This window comes from Ovis aries, chromosome 23 (assembly GCF_016772045.2).
Source record: "Ovis aries strain OAR_USU_Benz2616 breed Rambouillet chromosome 23, ARS-UI_Ramb_v3.0, whole genome shotgun sequence".
Taxonomy (NCBI): Eukaryota; Metazoa; Chordata; class Mammalia; order Artiodactyla; family Bovidae; genus Ovis; species Ovis aries.
Window position 1 is genome coordinate 56,512,258 of NC_056076.1, and position 20,789 is coordinate 56,533,046.

A 20,789-nucleotide genomic window follows, 5' to 3' on the forward strand; every position below is an offset into this window, starting at 1 on the left:
CACACTATTGGCTTAGAATAGCACTAGTATGCAGTAGAAAATGATTGTCTTAACCCTTATGGAGACTGTAAGCTGTTCTCTGATATTACGACATGAACTTTGGAAATGATCATAAATTTATCTGCAATATTTGGCATTCAGTATGTGAGTTAGGAAAATATTTGTGCATGTTGGCTTATAGTAGACATTAACTTACATAGAGGCTATGTAGAGATAACTAAAACTTAGAGTTATATTTTTAATTAGTGTTTTCTTCCATATACTGAGCATAAACAGTATTACTTTTTGAAGACAAAATATTAAAATAATGTATTATTCAATAGTGTAACAATTGCTTGGTACTCTGTATTTTTTCAGTATGTTTCAATATGCCATATATATGTATTCCATGTGAAGTCCAGTTTAATCTAGTTACTTCATATGCTTGATAGAATAACTTCCCCCAAATTTCTACATTTGTTATGGACAGCCCCAGTAGAAAATAAATATAACATTATTATTAATAGATACTATAGGCCAAAACTTATTTTGACTTTTTTCTAATTATGAATTTTATTTTCTCATTAAATTTTTAAGAAATGTTTTATATTATATAGCATTTGAAGATACTTAGTATAGATTTATCTTGGAGCAAGTGTCAAATATTGACTAGTTTCTAGGCAACAAAACATTGACTTACAGCCAAGGAAGAGTCTAGATAATCTGGAGTGGGGCCGTGAGTGCCCACTCTCTTTGTGCCCTTCAGCTTGTCACTCCAACACTTAACCTACCTGACCTTCCTTATCTATAAAACGTGGGTCTGTTTGGTTTGAAGAACTCTGTGATTCCCCCTTTTCTCTAAAATTCTGAAATTTCCCGCTGACAGTCATCTAATCTTGGACCTAGGAGATGTTTTCACCCATGCTACTTCTGGTGTGTTTCCTTTTCCCTTAAATTCTTAATGGTTTATCTGCTTTTGTAAAAGAAAAGTGATTATATAACATATAATTATGTCATTATAGCAGTATTTTGTAGAAATCAAAAACATTGTGTTAACTATTAGAAAAATATTCCTTTTTTATTTTGCTACACTGGGAGAAACAGTTTTATTTAAGACAAATCGTAAGCATGAAGCATCCGTATATATGTATTTTCTAGGTTTTTACATATGGAACTTTCTGTCTTAATAAAAAATGAATTAAGAGATTATAAAGCTATCTCTTCACAACTCCTGAGTAACCTAATGATCTGAGTGAGTCAGGCAGAATTTTGAGGAAATTATGATGTGTTATCATGCAGCAAGAGCAGGTTTGTTTGTTTGTTTGTTTGTTTGTTTAAAGTCTTTAAAATAGCATGGCATCTTAAAACTCTTGACTGTCTGAACGCATGCATGCATAGGTTGACATTGAATTTTGTTCTCAGTGTTCACTTAAGGAGTGGTAGCTTCTCGCAATCCATAGTTGTAACTAATCAATGACTTCGATATCCAGGTTGTCTAAGTGTATATGCTTAACTTTTCAGTTAAACATTGGAAGGATTTTGCCAAAACTCAAGACTCAAAGGCTGTTTTAGTTTGATATGTGCAAGATAGGCAACTCAGAGCCAAATTACAAATGGAATTAACTAATTGATAGGAAATCACATACCACAATTGTGTGAAAGAACATCTCTGGTGTCTCAGATGGTAAAGAATCTACCTGCAATGTAAGAGACCCCAGGTTCTATCCCTAGGTCTGGAAGACCCCCTGGAGAAGGGAATGGCTATCCACTCCAGTATTCTTGCCTGGGGAATTTCATGGACAGAGAAGCCTGGTGGGCTGCAAGAGTCAGATATGACTGAGGAGCTAACACTTTCACTTTCATGCTTATTTGAGAAGGTACATAATAAAAGAAAAAAAGGTCTGTGATAAAAGCATTTGGCAAATAACAACTAAAGCCAATTGATAGACTAGTTATCCCTGTCATAAAATGAGAAAATGTAAAATAATTTAAATATTATCTGTAATGATTTAAAAGGCACATAATTCTTCTCTCTATGTATAGCTTTAAAAATGATGAAAGCATAAATATGTAGAGATCAGAAATTAAAGTCCTTTGTAGCGATTTAAGCAATTCAGGTTTTCTTTTTCTTAAAGCTCTCTGAAACTAGTTAGAAGTCTCTTTGGAAAAAAAATGTGCTAATATGTCACTTACACACAAGTGTATTCCTTAGGCTATAGGGGTCTCCTTTTTCTATAGGTTCGGGCTAATAATGAGTGTATTCTTAACAGTTTGGGGCTATGGTTTATTTTGTCAGTGGATTTTAGACTGTTAGTACTAATGCTTACTTAATTTGTGCTTATTTCCTTTTTCCTTTTTCAAAGCTTTGCTTTTTTGACCATTTATTAATAGGATTAGTAAGTTAAAAGTCGAAGATCTATTTGACCTTTTTTATTTCTCCTTTTAATTTCTTTACTTATCTCTTTCCTGTTTTATTTCTCCTTTAAGTTTCTATATTTAGTTGTTAAGAATTGTATGTTAATCTATATCAAATTTTAATAACTCATCTGATGGTTTTAAAAAGATAAAATCATATGTATTTCTGCTAATTGTGCACTAGGTTATTAAAGTCTTTATTATAAAACTTGACTTGCAGCTTCACTATCACCCATTTGCCCAGATCTGCTATTATTTCAAAGGTGTGGTCATTAATTCCCAAGATGCCCTGTTGCACCTGACTGTGCTTTATTACTTCTGCTTAACACTTAGAGTGAAGAAAGCAGAAGAAAAAAGATAGCATGTGAATAAGTAAATTATTTCTCAAAATTAGAGAAACCATTGTAATCTACTGAGAAAAATAATAGCAAGAAATCCCTCAGAAGTTCTAATTAATTTTAAAGAAACATTTTAAATGGTAGCTTTTAGTGACGTGTCATCGTTAAATTATTGTGACCAAATGTATATTAATTCAAAAATATGAATACTGCAAATACTTCTTATAAATGAACAGATATACTTGTTAAACTCTCCTAGGTAGAACAAGGCAGTTATTCCTTTTGATCTGGTTTTATCTCACAGAGTTGATAGACATTACCTAGGTGAAAACGTGTTTCAAGCGAGTCTGATAAATAACTTGTCACTTTATGAATAAGAATGCCCTCAGGGGTAACAGTTTGTTTCTCCGTGTGCTGTAATGCACACATATGAAATCTTCATAGAATGTGTTCTAACAGTCCACCAAATGTTGGCTTATCCGTTCCATCTGATCTTCCAGAGAAACACATCATCGTGTCTATACCAGTATTTTTACAAGTAAGTCTCATTGCAGAAGTTGCCTTTTTCTGAACGTTAATTGTTGTTAATGAAACAATTTTTCAAACACCTGAAAAAATTAAGAATTATTTGCTGTATTTTCAGATTTATGTAATTTTACAAGCCACAAACCACTATTTCTGAAATATTTCTTTCCTTCTGAAAAAGCTAATAATGGTCTTCTTAATGTTATAATCTGTGGTTTTTAAAACTTGACCTGTATCTCAGATTCACCCTTGAAAGGTAAAGTGAATCAAGGATTGAACATTATTCTGATAATTTTTAGCTGCAAGATTCCTGATTACATACATGCCTTAGATAGATATTTGGAATTTTTAAAATCCGATTTTCTCCCCAAATTAGAATGTTTGCACTAAAAGTAAAAGGAAATAAATGGATTTTTGATGATCAGGTAGACAGTAAAGAGAAAAATAAGATAATGCTGTTTGTGGAAATTAAGAGTAGAACTTGTCTGTGTCAGGGATAAGAAATTGTTACAAGAATTGCTCTAAAAAGCTTAAGGTTACAAGTTGCTCTCAAAGCTTAAGGTTTCTTACTATCAAAATAATTGACGTACCCCTAAGATAGTGATGATATTAAATTTCCTTTGAAAAAGAAGACCATTTTGGAGTGTTCTTTTCTTTTGCTTCTATCTTATTTTGTAGAAAATAGACTTGAAGTGTTTTGTCAAATGCTCACACACACAGTACATCTATGTGCGAGGAGAGGCGCTATTTTAAAATGGCTTAATCAGCAGCCACGCAAAGATGTGTGCGTTTGCAGAACCTATTATGGTCCAGCAGGGGGCTATCGAGCATGCATACAAATTAACAGCATGTTTGTTTACTTCAGCGTTCAAGTGAGGGGGGAATTGGAGCAGCAGCAACAAAAACAGCCAAGGCCCCATACATGTGAGAGCAGCGTCCATACGCTCCATCGGTAGGTGTGAGGGAGACACTGGCAGGCGTGCTGTGGAGCAGCTAGAACACGTTCTTAATGCAGTGGTGGGAATGACTGTGCAGATAGGGAGAGTTTTCTCCACACACACCGGCAACACTAGCTTTGCTAATAATGTGAGAGTTTGGAAATAAATTATGAAGTTCCCCACATTTGCATTTTTAATCAATACATCTTTTCTCCCCACCCCCCCAAGGGGAAAGGAAGATTCAAAAACTTATGTTTTATTTTATTTACTTCAGAAGCACAGGTAGAAATTTACACGTTGGCCAAAGAACCGTTTGCCATTTTGTTTTTCCATATCATCAAAATTTATTTGCCACATTTTGTAAAAGTTGAAAGACGTTGCTGTGCTCTAAACTGTGCCAACAAAGGTGAAAATAATATACAACATTCATATAAAAGCTTATGGCTTAAGGAACTTAATTACATATGTTATCAGTGGCATGGACTCATAGATTCTCCTTATGAGCTTATGAAACCTGGATTCACCACCAAAGAGAGTGAGATCTTTGAATTCTTTTTTACCTGCTAGAATGTTACCAGTCTATGTCTTTTTCTGTTCCCACTTAACAAATGCATCTTTGAAGTATTCAGCTAAGAGCTGTAGTATATTGGATAGCTGAAATCTAGTTTTTGGAATACTATACCTTTTTAAAACCAACTTGTCTTAAAAATAAATATCAAAAGATTTTTGCTTATTTAAAGATATTGCTTATTAAGCTTATTTAGATGATTACATATGGAGTAAAATTTGGCATTTTTATTGTGCTGTGCTTTATCCAGTCTTAAGCAACCCTAAAAGTAGCAGCCAGCAGCTGTGAAAAATATTTCTGCTAACCGTGTGGGAACAGTTTATTTACAATTGTAAAAATTCCACTGAGGGCCAATATTTTTCTCAGTATGACTTAAAACATAGATTACTCATTTTAAAATCTCAAAAACACAGTTTTAGCTGAGGGTATCAAGACATTAAAGCTAAAAATGTTCTATACTTCTGTGTGTACATATAATTATGTGCTCCAGTGTGTATATGTATTGTAAAATTAACATTTTTTATTAGCGTTGTATAATGATTATTTAAAAAGCATATCTTAAAAATAAATTAATATTCCATTATGCAAGTAGATATGTCAATTTAGATAGTAGTCAGAAGTAAGTTGAAATTATTTTGATTGAAGTCCCTCTCAGAAACAGTTAGAACTCAACTCACATTTGAAAATATAGTTTATTTTAGGTTCTTCTGTTTATGTTCAGAAATGTATTAAAATATATTTTCATTTGACACATTTTATTGTCCTGTACTGTTTTAAGCTGTACTTAATATACAATTTAATGTTTTTCATAATATCAGTTAATAATACCACATCACGTTTAATATGTCATTGGGACTGAGAAAAGAGAAACAGATAAAAATGAAACTTCAGAAGAATATTTTACTTGTCTGAAAAAAGAAAAAATTTTTATGGTTTTATTGGGTAATATTTGCAGAGCTGCACACTGTAAATAGTAAATCATATGTCTCAATTCTGAAAGTTTTCTTGTCTTTAAGATTGCCAATATTAACAAAGTTCACTTTGCTAAAATTACTGTTGTTCTTTAATAATCAATCATAACCTAATATTAGCAAATACACTTTGTTGCAAATAAAAGAGTTGTAAAGAGCTACAACAGAAACTGCATTCTAGCTTAATCCAAATTAGTATTTTGCATAGTCTTTACCTGCTGTCCTTTAAATAGTTTTCTGCTGTGAGATCTTACCGTTTACTTTTTCCCAGTCATTCCCATAAAGGCTTACAAAGCCATTATTAATATATAACACTTATACCTTAATAACTACAAGTTGTATTTTTTGCTTTGCTAGGCAAGTGCATAGTAAAAGCAGTTTGTTTTTCTATGATGTAGTTCCAAAACATATTACTAAATAATGAAAGAGTGAAGAAAAAAATTTTAATTGTATTTTTATTTTATTATAATAGACATTTCTGAATTTTGAGAGTGATGTTTTAGAGTATGTGAAAATTTATATTGAATTCAGAATATATTTGTATCATTATGAGTGTTACTTGGACTCTATTATTGCCAGGAATTTCTGACATAACCATCGGTATACTAAAATTAATCTGGATGTACTATTTTGGTTTGAAAAAACCCTACTGATATGCTTGTGATATAGTTTTAAATATAGTTATAATCTTGACATGAATTCTGATTGAATTTAACTGCACCATTTCATTAATTTTTACTAAAATTATAGATATTGTAACATAGATAAGTCAGCTATAATAAGCATCTGATACTGAACCCTAAACAAAGAATCAAATTTTTGATGACAGGTTTTCCAGGTCAAATCACCCAATTCTTAAAGTATATTCTCAGAGTAGTAATTGGTGGTATCTTCTTCTCAAAGGTTTTAATACCTAATACAATAATAGCGCCCCATCAATATATGGCTAATAGCAGTTATAAAGTGTCTGCTGGTAGGCCATCTCTCATAAAACCGCCGTTAGCCTTAATTCAAATCCATTGATTCCTATTCCAGTTAAAACTGAAGAACTTAATATGTCTTTTAATCCTTTTATTGTAAGCTAGGATAAAATTAATTTTACCCTGAAACTGCACAAAGCCAATTAACATGATCTTTAGAGTTATTTAGTAAAGTGCTTCAAACTCTTAAATTTATCTTGACCTCTCGGTTGCACTCTCTGACTGCTTTTTAAATGAAGCAATCAATATCTCACAGCCCTTTAAATAGCTTAAACTCCTCAAATATTTTACCTGTGTTCTAGTTAAGCTGTAAGTAAAGGGTTTACTCCTGTTCCTGAAAATCTAGAGTCAATTATGCTAAATCTAAACACAGTTATTTCCTTTTAGGAACACTGTATGAATTAAACGGTTGTTTTAATAAAATCAAAGGCTTATATTTTGTTTAAAGCCACCCAATAATAAGGAAACATTATTTTCACACAGAACAAGTATTCTGTTTGCAGCTTCAAATATAGAACATTGATGTCCTTTCCCATTGCATGTAGCTTCTGTTCTCCACACAGGGCTAGTTGAAGGTATTAATTTTCTTACTGTGATAGGGTGATCAACCGTCCTGTCAAGAAAATGGATCTCCATGTCACCCTTTAGCATGATTAAATGGAGCCATGTCTCTGTGAAAAAACACCAAATTTTCATGAGACAAATGAAACTGTAGGAAGATCTACTTTTCCAGAATTATTTTATTTTTTAACATCTCAGAATGTCCCATTTGGTTGTCTATTTGTAGGAAAACATTGCAGTTAATTGTGTATATCTTGTATTATTTAGGAGAGAACACAGGCAAAGCTAGTGATTTTCAATGTTTCCAAATATGAAAAAAAATTAAAGAATCAGAAATTGTTAGGTGGGTGTTAGAATAGTAGCGGGGATGGGCCTCTATCACCTTAGACATTTACTAATCAGTCAGTGTCTCTTTTAGGGGATCCTTCTCTTGTCCTGACTTCTGTCAGTGTTAACAAAGAGCTATCATCTTTTCAGATCTGAGTGCTGATAAAAATTAAATACCATGGAATTTCAGCATCAGTAGTGTTCACAGCCAGTTGGACAGCATTCTTATGAGCCTGTGCGGATGCCAAACTTTAAATTACACCAAGTAGGGTACTTGACAGCTAATTAAGATTTCCTATTTTGGCCACTTAGCAGAGGGCACCTGTTACGATTCTTGCTGCTAGCTAAAGAATAAAATCTACCCAGGGCAGTTTGAAAGAACATTAGTAAAACTTCCCCAAAGTATTAATTCCTTCTGGGACGAGTGAGAGTTAGGACAAGATTGAGGTAATTAAACAAAAGGAACCTAGCGAAGGTGGGGGCCCGGGGTGGAGGTGGAGCTCTCCAAATGCCCCTGTTGTTTCATTTCCTATGGAAGCCGCCCATGTGTGCCCCGCGCCCCCGCCCCCTCGGAGCCGCGGCCGCTGCGGAGGCTGACCGGCTGGGGTCAATGCCTTGCCTATTGATCAGTATCCCCGCAGCCCCCTGCTCCGGCAGCTGCTTCATTGGCTTCTTTCAGGCCCTGCTTCAGTACATTAGAATAGAAATCCATAACCAGAGCTGTGCTCATCCAGGCAGGGGAAGAAACTAAATTAAATGGTATAAAACAATCTTGGATCAGGAGTTTGTGCCAATTCATCTTGATCTAAGATGTCACACCGGGCTCTCTGTCTGAGCACCTGGGCTAGAGGCAGCCATAGTGAAAATAGATGGAGCCGCGATCATTCATTTGTCAGCTGAGGAGCCAGGCAGCGGTTAGCAATTCCCTTCTGCAGAGGTCAGCTGACAGAACAATCAGTGCAACTGCAGAATAGAGCTTTCCTTTGAACTATTGTTACGGAGCATGCTCTCGCCGAGACACGGGGGGAGGGGAGCTTGGTTGGCTTCCTGTTTCCAGAAGACTATGCAAAGAATAAAATACGTGCTCCTGGAATCCAGAGGCCGTGGCACCCAGCTCTTACTCCTCCTGTCTGTTCTTCCCCAGAAATAAAGTTGGCTTTAATTGCATGTACTGAGGTATAGATGATCAAACTATTACATATCACTTTGTCTGGAATTAGGGTCCATTTTCATCCTTCTAAACAGCAGAGGCTGGGATTATTGATTTCTCTTCCTGTTTAGTGTGGTTGAGCTTTTAGGGTGTCTTCCCCCTTTGGTTAGTATAAACTATCGCAGATCAGTCATACTTTGAATCTGTACTCACATGCGCATGCTAATACTTTTACTAACATTTCCTCTTTGTCTTAAAAAAAAATCAGAAAAAAGACCCATGAAGAAACCTAAGTGCGTACTACGGTATCTGATTAGAAGACATAGCTATGTTACAAAAATATTTCTAAACCTTTTAATTGAGACTTTTTATAAAAAATGTTAATTCATGAAATATGACTTAACATGGCTTTAGAAGTTATAAGTTTGTAACATTGGGGAATGTTATAAAGCAACCTGTGTGTGAGTTGAAATACACCAAACAAAATAAAGCAAATTAGGGAAATAACTAAAATTTTATGTGAAAGAATTAGAATAGTTTTAAAGATAAATCTGTTCTCTGTTGTCTCATATGTAAGACAGAGATATATAAGATTGGCAAATTTCCTAAATTAACTTTTTTTGGGGAAAAAGAAAAAAAACAGGCAAACAAACAGTAAAATGTATGTAACGTGCAGAAGCTAAGAAACTATAACAATGACAGGAACAAATCTTTTGTGTTCTCATATGCCCCAAACTTTTCTTGGACTCCAAATAAACAAAAACTATTCTTTGATGTTACCCCTTAATAACTAATCCCCCTTTTTTCCTTAAGTACTTTAATGCCACTTTCTTACTCAATGATTCCTGTGGGACTCTTAAATTCTTTATACTGACTTGCCATTTCCATTTCTTAGATTCAGCCCACATCCTATTCTGCCTTCAGCAGAGCTAAATAAATGGAATTTAAGTTTTCTAAGAAGCTTTGTGTTCTAGGTGTTGTGTTGTTGTTGTTGTTGTTGTTTAATTTCTAGAAAGAGCAGACCTATCTCTCTTGCAAGGGCTTAAAAAATTTTGTTTTACTTTTGTTTCAGTTAATTTGGATTTTTAAAAGAATTCAGAGCATGATATCTGATATCTTTCTGCAGTGTTTTCTATCAGCTACCCAGAGCTCACCATGGATCTAGAAGCCATCCACTTCTCTGCATCTCCTATCTGACATCTCAACAGCAAACCAACCTTAACCTGTGGCTTTCATTTCTGCAATACCCTCTTTATTGATCGCCTCATATCCAGCATTCTTCATACACACTCAGAATGGTTTTCTAAAACCCTAAGTTCCATTGTTCAAAGGACTGAACAATGGGAATATGACCAGTAGAGTCAGCTGTGATTTGCCCTCATTTTTCACCCTTCCCTTCGCGACTTCCAGCGTTCCAGCCCAGTTACCTATTCTTGCAGTAGAAATAAGCAAATTCCTGTATGCTTTAGGTTCTTACACATACTGTTCTCTTAGACCATGAAGTTCCTACTGGTTTTGTCACCGTTAACGTTTCTAATTCTGTTTAGTCGCCTTTAAGTTCAGTGGGGATGGGGACTTCGCTTTTCTTATGCCTATTCATTTATCTTAGTTCTTCCCATATGAATTTGTTAGTTCATATTTGCATAATGCCATGCATACACTAGATCCCCCATTCTTATATGATGAATGATTAACTGAAGGGATGAATTGTGAATTCCGATGCTCACTGTCCTCCACTTGATCATTGCATCAGCCATCTTTTGGTTCTACTTGACACCAATCTTCTTTTACCTCCCAGTCTACTTTCCCATCCTGGGGCTTCCCTGCTGGCTCAGTCGGTAAAGAGTCCACTTGCAATACAGGAGACCGCCTGTAATGCAAGAGAGACCTGGGTTTGGTCCCTGGGTCAGGAAATTCCTGAGGAGAAGGAAACAGCAACCCACTCGGACAGAGGAGCCTGGCAGGCTGCAGCCCATGGGGTCACAGTGATTCGGACACAACTTAGCGACTCAGCCACCACCATCACCTCCATGCTACTGTTATCATGATCTCTCTGACCATGAATCTCATGACACCAGCTTATACAGAAACTGGTCAACAGCGTTCCGTTAGCCTAACATTAAAGTTCTTCAGGTTGCTGTATGAAGACCTCTGGTGTTTGGTGCCCCTTAAACCCTCCCTATTCTCACCCCCTTGCCTTTCCTGCAGTAGTATAGAATAACTAAGAAATATTTTTGTCTCCACAAAGACAAAATAATTATCTAAAAGTATTCTGAAGTCCCTGTTGCTACTTTCTTAGTTGCCATACTGCTCTGTGGGCCCTTCATTGTATTGATTTAATGTATAGAACAATGGGCTGAAAGAGACAAGAAAAACTGGATGGGTTAAAATTAGAAAGACAGAAAGCTGACCTCCAACCAGTCCACATGGCTCCAGAAGTTTGCCTTTGAAATCCCTCTGTACCCCATGTATAGCTATGATGGATAAAATATTCAAATAGAAAACCAACAAGGCATAATTAGGCTCAAGAAAGATAGATATCTTTGTGGACAAGTAACGGAATAGAAATGCAGTAATCGCGATTGAAATGATTAGCTGCTTTTCAGAAGCAGGCTTTGGCTCGTATGAGCAAAGAGACTCTAATGCCAGCCTTTCTCGGTTCCTGCAAGAATATTGAAAGAATATGAATACATTGTTACTCAGTCAAAATCGAGGTTGTATTATTAAAGGAGAAGAGGAAAGTGGATGCCAGCATATGACTCGCTCTGTTAAACATAATAGAAAATAATGAAATGAGTTGTGCTCAATCTGGGAACCTAGAAACACAGAGAAAGAGAGAATAGAGAGAAAACCTAAAGAAAGTGGGAGGCAGGAGAGAGAATAAAAGTAATAGCAGAAATGAGTGAAATAGAAAGCAATGAAACAGTAAGATCAAAACCAGGGTATTTTTGGAAATCTGATAGAAAGTGTATTTCTAGAAAAACTTATCAAGAGGGCAGGGAAAATAATATTAGAGAAAGTGTAAGTAAACAGCAAGCTTCCCAGGTGGCACTAGTGGTAAAAAAAAAAAAAATCCACCTGCCACTGTAGGAGATACAAGAAATGTGAGTTCAGGCCGTGGGTCAGGAAAGTCCCCTTCCCCTGGGGTAGAAAGTGGCAACCCTCTTCAGTATTCTCTCCCGGAAAATTCTATGCATAGAGGAGCCCAGCGGGTTACAGTCCAGGGGTTGCAAAGAGTCAGACACGACTGAGTAACTGGGCACAAGTAAACAATGCTAATAAGAATTCATAGCAACTGGTACAAGTGAGATTTTTTAAATCATAGAGAACAGTCTAAATGACTTCAGACCAACACGTTTAAAAACTTGGATGAAATGGATAATTCTAAAACTGTAAGCTATCTGAAATGATTCAAGAATTTAGTAGAAAATCAAGCCAAATAATTATTACAGAAAATGAATTCATAGCAACAACAACAAAAATATTCTTTCCTCCACCCCTACGCCTTCCCTACCCATGTGTCTGCTACTTCCTGCCTCCAGAAGAGGGTCATCCTGAGACACAGGTGCTGTCAGTGGTAGTCACTCAGTCGTGTCCGACTCTTTGCGACCCCCTGGGTTGATGCCCACCAGGCTCCTCTGTCCATGAGATTTTCCAGGCAAGAATACTGGAGTGAGTAGCCATTCCTTTCTCCAGGGGATCTTCCTGACCCATGGACTGAACCCCAAGTCTCCTGTATTGCAGGCAAATTCTTTACCATCTGTGCTACCAGGGAAGCTCACAGGCCCTGATAATTGTAAATAATTTCATCTAACTTCAATGATTCTTTAACTGTTTTCAGAGGACTGGGGAGTAAAAGTTAACCCAATTTTAGAGATTTGTATTATATTGCTACCAAGAGCCAACAGGAATAGTACATGGAAAGAAAATAATAGTTCAGTCTTACCCATGGACATACTGTCAAAAACCTCTATGAGGAAATTTAGTTCAAAGTTTGTCTATTGGCCTGTTTACCTACCTATCTACCTACTGGTTTTCATTCGTCCATATACCCAGAGTTTATGGATGGAATGCAAGCATGGTTCAAGGCCAGAAAATATATATTTCAGGTAACATTGATATGATTATATAATAGATAAAAAATATTTGCTAAGGTCATAATCATGGTGACCTCTCGGGTAAGAGAGAGGTGTAGTAAAGTCAAGACACAAACCATAGTAGACTTTAGCTGTATCCACATTAGTTAATTATTTTTAAAAATCTGAGACACTTTTGGAAAATGTTAGGATTCTATAAAGTTGGTTGTGTGCGTGTATTTACATCCATATTGCACCAGGTATTAATGTCTCATTCGTTTCTATTGCTGAATAATATTGCATTGAATGAATGTGGCACATTTTGTTTAGCTGTTTAACAGCTGATGGACTTTTGTTGTTCCTGCTTTTTGGCTCTTATGGGTGATGCTGTTGTAGACAGTCATTGTGCATGCTCGGTTGTGTCTGACTCTTTGCAACCCCATAGACTGCACCCCACAGGCTTCTCTGTTCATGGAATTTTCCAGGCAAGAATACTGGAGTCGGTTGCCATTTCCTACTTCAGGGGATCATCCCGACCTAGGGATCGAACCCATGTCTTCTGCATCTCCTGAATTGGCAGGCAGATTCTTTACCCCTGGGCCACCAGGGAAGCCTGGATGTTCATGTACACGTCTTTATATGGACATTTGTTTTCACTCCCCTTGGGTAGATACCTAGGAGTGGGATTGCTGGGCCATATGTTATAACTCTAACTACCAAACCATTTTCTAAAGTAGTTGTATCATTTTACATCCCCACCAGGAATGCATGAGAGTTTCAATTTCTGTACAGGCTCAACAATACATGTTATGGGCTGTCCTTGTAATTATAGCCATTCTAATGGATGTAAAATGGTATCTCACTGAGGTTTTCATTTGCATTTTCCCGATGGCATCACTGACTCGATGGACGTGAGTCTGAGTGAACTCTGGGAGTTGGTGATGGACAGGGAAGCCTGGCGTGCTGCGATTCATGGGGTCGCAAAGAGTTAGACACGACTGAGCGACTGAACTGAGCTGAATGACCAATGACATTGAGTAGCTTTAATGTGCATATCGGCCATTCATATATCTTTGGGGAAATGCCTATTTAAATTAGTTGCTCATTTTAAAAGTTGGGTTTTCTTAATATAGAGTTGTCAGAAGAGGTCCTTAGGTATTCTGGATACAGTCTCTTATTAGATATACAATTTGACAATGTTTTCTCTCAGTCTGTGCATTCTTTTTACTTTCCTGATTATATTAGTGGAAGCTCAAGTGTTTAATATTGAAGTTCAATTTGAAAACATTTTAAAAATTCCTCATTTTGCTATAATATCTAAGAAATCATTACCTAACCCCAAATCATGAAAATATTCATCTATATTTTTTCTGCAAGTTGCTTAGTTTTATTGTATATTTAGGGCTGTGATCGATTTTGAGTTCATCTTCTTATATCATGAGAGGCAGAATCCAGAGTCATTCTTTTGCGCAAGGATAACAGTCGTTTCAGTGCCATTTACTGAAAGGCAGTCCCTTCATGACCGAGCAGTCTTGAATGTTTCATCATATGTGTTGATAGTCTTTTAATCTCTGTTCTTATGGTTTGGTTTTCAGGTTGCTTATCAAGTGTCCCACAAATGAAGAAAATTTCCACATCTTATGAGGAAAGACGGAAGCAAGCTACTGCTATTGTTTTACTAGGAGTAATAGGAGCTGAATTTGGTGCTGAAATTGAACCTCCTAAACTGTTGACCAGACCTCGAAGCTCTAGTCAGATTCCTGAAGGATTTGGTTTGACTAGCGGTGGATCCAACTACTCACTGGCCAGGCACACATGTAAGTTAAAAAATTCCTAACATTGCTCTATTGCTTCTCAATACATATTATATATTGAAAATATCTCAAGAGTAGCAAACATATCCTGAGTTTTAGCACAAATATAATGCTTAAATTAAATTGGAAAGCAGTATTATCTATTTGGCACATTACCCTGTAGTTAATAGTTCTGGGACTTTTTAAAAGTTAAAACATGGGCTTTAAAATGCTTTTCTTAAAATAACCCATTTCTGAGCTTTGTGTTTCTACATTTTGGTCAAGACTTTAACCAAAACTTCTAACTTCTAAGATAATTTCTGAAAAACTATGCATCTTGTCATGAACAAATTTTGAAAAGTCAGGGGTAGGTGTGGAAGACCAGCTTTGTCTTCTATATACATACATATGTATATGAATATATATGTCTGCATTTATATATAAATACATGTATGTACTATATATATAAATATGTATGTATATTGGAGAAGGAAATGGCAACCCACTCCAGTACTCTTGCCTGGAAAATTCCATGGACAGAGGAACCTTGTAAACTACAGTCCACGGGGTCGCAAAGAGTTGGGCATGACTGAGCGACGTCACTTCACTTTATGTATGTATATATGTAAAAAATATATTTTAAAGATCATGAATGAGGAACTATGAATTACTTCTATAATTTAAAAAGTATTCCAGTAACAGTTTTCAAAAGACTAAAAACATCAGCACTTAAAGGGTTTATCTCATATTGCTGCTTTTGGTTCTGTGTTTGGTATGTTAGTAATAGGTCAGGATATTTTATAATGAGGTCTTTGGTACCCTAGGGTCAGAACGCCCTTAGGTGAAGGTCAGAATGTTCCTACCACAATGCAGAATCATTTCTAACAAATGTACCATCTTAACCACCAAATATAATTTACCAAATACATCAAGATATTCTTTGTAGCATAAATTGCAATGTGTTCTTTTGGGGTTTTAACATTTAAGCAAGGGGAAAAAAATACATGCTACTTTGTTAGCCAAGAAGTTCGTTGGATCATTGTCACATACTCTTTCTGAGAAACCAAGGAGTCATGTTGGTAGCTTTATTACTAAAGCCCTGTTCTAGACTGGGTTGCCTGCCTGCTCCCTCCCATCCGGGCTGAGATTGTCCCACCAGGAGTTGGCAGCTTTTGTCCCGACACAATCTACTGGTTCCAGAGCCCATGCTTTCGGCCATGGTGTAAACTGCTACTGCTCATGGTTTCTGGTTGAAAAGGGCTTAATGACTAACAAGTACTGTTAGTTTATAATTTAAAAAGCACTTTCTTTTCTAGCTCTTGATTTGATCTTCAAAATAGAAATGAAGATTTCTTCAAACTGGTTCAGCCCAAATGTAGTAAAACCTGAATTTGAACCCAAGTTTCTTGCGACCTGAAAGCTCCTGGTCTTCCCATTTTCCTCCCAGCCACATCTGCTTCCCCTCTCCTGCAGGGGCCTCTTCATCGTTTCCGGGTTCTTCAAGTTTCCTGTTTTCCGTTCATAAAACCCTGCTCAAACCTCACCTACACTCCCAAGGGCTCTTTAATAGGCCCAACCTTTCTGTGTCACTCTAGACAGAGTAGGACTTATATATAGAGAGCACCTTGTTTAGAATTTTGATATTAGAATATTAGAGGTTAATGAAACCTTGACATGATTTAGTCTGGTGACTTTCAAACTTTTTTGCTCACCATCTCTCTAGTGGGTATCAATAAATGTCTAATCTCTTGTACAGTTCTGTATTGACAGCTAAAACTTTTTGATAATAAGTTTGAACGTTTTCAAAAGATAAAATTTTGAGGATATTGTGATATTGAGATTTAAAAATGAAATACGTTCTTTTAAATTAATTCCATAGAATATTTGGCATAACTATTTGATACCTGCCATCATTATCCATTAAAAAGAATTTCATGGCAAATTTTTGTTATGCTCCGAGCCCGTATCTCCGAACCGACCGAGAGAGCAAGTCCACCACAGTATTGCAAACGCAAGAAGGGAGTTTGTTTATTCCTAGCGCGCTAGGGCCCAAGTCTCATCCCACACAAGGGAATCTGACAAGAGCCCCTAACAAAGGAGTATGGCGGCTTATATACAGGCAGTTCTTTGTCTCAGTTACAGGAGTAGCTGGCGTTACATGATTGGCCAGGCAGGATGAGCGCATATCCTGTCTCTTTCTGGTAAACATGACTCAGGTCCTAGAGCCCGTCGTTTGGTCCCTAACAATTTTCAGTGTCAAAAATTTTACATCCTTGATTATTTTCCTCGAGAGAAAATTTCCACCCTCAATGTTGTAGGGAAGCTGTTAATTTGCATATTTAGCATCCAAAAATCAATTCCTTTAAACTAACTATGTCTTAAGACTATGTGTGCTTAAAAAACTATATTTTCCTTGAAAAGACTTAAGATACTCCCTTTTGGAAGGGGTTACCTGTTTTGAAGACTGCTGATTTAGTCCAACATGTTTTATGTGATACCTCCACAGCGTTCATTTGTATATTTTCCTGCCAGGAAAGTGAACATAAATGTTATTTCCCTGGAATTTTCATGCAGCTTTATATCTTAGCTGTTGTTGTTGTTCAGTCACTTAGTCATGTCTCATTCTTTGCGACCCTGTGGACTGCAGCACACCAGGCTTCCCCATCCTTCACTATTTCCCAGAGCTTGCTCAAACTCATGTCCCTTGAGTTGGTGAAGCCAGATATCTTAGTATCTGTGTATAAATGTAGGAGCATTATAAATCGATGAGTCACTGACTAATTTCACCCAGGCCAGTAGTTGGTTGTTACACAGATTAGTTTGGCTTCCCAGGTGGCTCAGTGTTAAAGAATCCACCTGCCAACGCAGAAGAGATGCGTTCGATCCCTGGGTTGGAAAAGATCCCCTGGAGAAGGAAATAATAACCCTCTTCAGTATTCTTGCCTGGAAATGCCACGGACAGAGGAGCGTGGTGGGCTACAGTCCATGGGATCGCAGAAGAGTGGGACACTACTTAGCGACTGAGCACACCAGGCAGATTGGTTCACACCACATTATCTTAGCTATCTAGACTAGTATTGTTACCATCTGTTTACTAATCACAGTTTATCTTTATTCAAAATTCTGATATTCATGAATTTGCTTCTGTGTGTCTTTTCTCTTGACTTATAGTTTCATCTGTAAATTGTTACTAATGTAGCTAGAAAAAGACGGAATAGATTAGGTGAAGTAGATAATTTTTAAAAAGCAATAACGCAGTAGAAATGGAGATTTTTCAAAGAAGCCCTGGGAATTGATAAAGGAATGGAAGGGTCTTGGTACTGCTCTTTGGTTTGTTAAAATTCAGGGAGCTGAACTTTAAGTCTCTGCAAAGGGGTCCCAAAGCCTAACTCTGACATGAGGGAAACTGGGCTGAGCTGTACTTCAGAGGGACTTTTGCCGCCTCCTCTTTTCCAAGCAAGGGAAATAAAATTTACCCAAACATTTAAAACAATGAAGTCTTTAAAAACCAAACTTGTTCTTTGAGCACTTTGGCTAAAGAATGCAGATGTGGAAAGGACAGAAGGTAGTGATTCTTAGCAATTACTTCATTGTAACAAAGGACAGAGAGATTCTCAGAGGTTTCTAGAAAGCAGAAATCATATATAAAAATGAATGATATAGTACTTACTGGGACAAATTCAAAATCTATAAAATGTCTGTGGTATTTCCTTACATATTATGGTTGCCCTATTCTATTTTAATAACTTAAAAGTATTTTAAAGATAATCATGAGTTTCTTTTAACTTCTATCCCAGTCCCCTATTTTTTCCCCAAAAGTCTTAGATTTCTTGGTGGTAGATTTGCCTAACAGGGATTTCTAAGAATTGGGATGTCTTGATTAAAGTAGGTGTATCAGTTTAAATCTTGCTCTCTTGATTGGAAATCGTCAGGGGTCTAAATGTTCCTGTGTCTTGGGCTCTTTTCAGTTCTGCGTAATATTAACATGCTAGAAGTTGCTATGTGTATCACTATGGTATTTGTTTATGTGACATTTAAAATGTGTTGCTACCATTAAATATTTAGTCTTTATGGCATCCTATTGAATGAGATAGTAATTATTGTCCTCATTCTGAGATAAGGGCATTAAGATACAATATTTGATGAACTTTAATTGCTGGAGTTCTAACCTTCCTTGTAAAGACATTCTGTGAAAACCCATAATATAGGCAAGTTCCAATCATCCACATTGATGGGGAGGGCGGGGAGAGACACTGATGCCTAATTCAAAAGTTATACGTAGTTTTATAATACATTTTATTTTTTTCTTTTTATATTTTAAAAATTTTCCATTTCTGTCTTAGATTGACTGGTTAATTTAAAAAAAATTTTTTTTTTTACTTGGCTGCACCAGGTCTTAGTTGTAGCTCAGTTCAGTTCAGTTCAGTCGCTCAGTTGTGTCCGACTCTTTGCGACCCCATGAATCGCAGCACACCAGGCCCCCCTGTCCATCACCAACTCCCAGAGTTCACACAGACTCACGTCCATCGAGTCAGTGATGCCATCCAGCATCTCATCCTCTGTCGTCCCCTTCTCCTCCTGCCCCCAATCCCTCCCAGCATCAGCGCACACGAGGTCTTTCATCTTCGTTCTGGCACGCAGGATCGTCAGTTTTGGCATGTGGGCTCCAGTTCCCTGACCAGGGATCGAACTGGGGCCCCTTGCATTGGACATGTGGAGTCTTAGCCATTGGACCACCAGGGAAGTTCCTGTGATACATATTATACTTACGCTGGCATTTATGTGAATTTTTTGGTGGGTGTTACTCTTTACATAAAGTATCAGAATCACGTGTTGAAGACAAAGCTGGAAGACTGGAGACTGAGTCCTAGACCAGGCTACTCTGTGCCCTTGTGCCCTTGGAGAGCAAAGTGACCCTCTAGGGTGCAGTTTCTGCTTATATAAAATAAAAGGCAGAAGCTGTCTATCTTTGAAGCCCCTTTTGATCCAGTTGGTCTCTGCTTCCGAAGTGAAATGGAAAGCATCCCAGGAAATTCCCCTCTTCCTTCACCTTGCTGTTTTCTGCTCTGAGTAGGAATGATTGCTTTCTTGTGTCTCATCAGCTCAACTTCAATAGGGATCTTCCCTCATTTTTATTCTGCTCCACATATGAGACGTGGTTAGAATATTTTATGGAAACATTTCTGTTACCTTATAGGGCTTTTGGTTCCTCCTTTCACTTGGTCTCTTCTGCTTTTCTTTTTTCCCTGAGTTAAGAAGGTTAGGGAGATGTATTGATATTCATATTTCTTACACAAATTAGAATAAATACAAATAAGTCACATTTAAAGTCATCTAATTTGGTTAAGGTGACATATTATTTCTCCATTTATAAATCAAAGCACAGCGGTTTTTATAAAAGAGTTCTTTAAAACAGCTCTGTTTATAATGTCAGATATTTTGTTCGAAGCATTTTTTTTTTGCGACTTTATTTTTTTTAATTGAAGGATATTTGCTTTACGGAATTTTGTGGTTTTCTGTCAACAAGAATCAGTCACAGGTGTACCCACGCCCCCTCCCTCCCAAGCCTCCCTCCCGCTCCCTCCCCACCCCACCCTTCTGGATTGTTCATTGTGGAATGATGCCGGCAGATGTGCTGTGGAATGGTCTGCTGTCTGTAGCAGACCCCATTTTGGTCTCTCATTAGCTTTCTGACTTTGGGCAGGTGTCATAAAACATTTCTCGAAGCAGCCGACTCTGAGACACACTTGTGTGTGGAACTCTCCTAGGGACTCAGTACCTTTAAGGAGAGACAGAAGCTGGGCAGAGGGAGAAGGCGAATTGCATTTCAATTGCCTAGAAAGCTTCAGTTGATCTTGGGAACTCTGGAGCTGGGATCGAGGTCAGACTTGTCCTAAAGTGGGTCTGAGGGCTCAGCCTTTGCATCTCCAGGTCATTCAGTCACTGAATCAGGGGTGCCCTGAAGAAGGGGTGTGACTTTGGGTGAGCTACTCTCTTCATCCTGGGGCAAATCCCACAGAGGGAATCAGCTGATACTTCTGAGCCATGAGCACCCCCAAGAGCCTGGGGAGTGCACCATCGCCGAGGGGAGGAGGGGCCGCCTCTCCTGGCTGGTGCTCAGCGCGCTACTCACTCCTGTGTCTCCGCTCCCCCCTCTGTCCACAGGCA

General features: G+C 37.3%; 1 protein-coding gene across 8 annotated transcripts in view; it reads left to right on the forward strand.

The window, feature by feature from the left end:
• Window positions 1-20,789, forward strand: part of WDR7 (WD repeat domain 7) — a 355,172-nt gene that overhangs the window by 186,254 nt on the left and 148,129 nt on the right. For all 8 annotated transcript variants that reach the window (XM_060405554.1, XM_060405555.1, XM_060405557.1 and 5 more), the window contains one exon: window positions 14,424-14,645. In XM_060405554.1, the coding sequence (XP_060261537.1) occupies window positions 14,424-14,645 (222 nt within the window). The remainder of the gene's footprint in view (window positions 1-14,423; window positions 14,646-20,789) is intronic.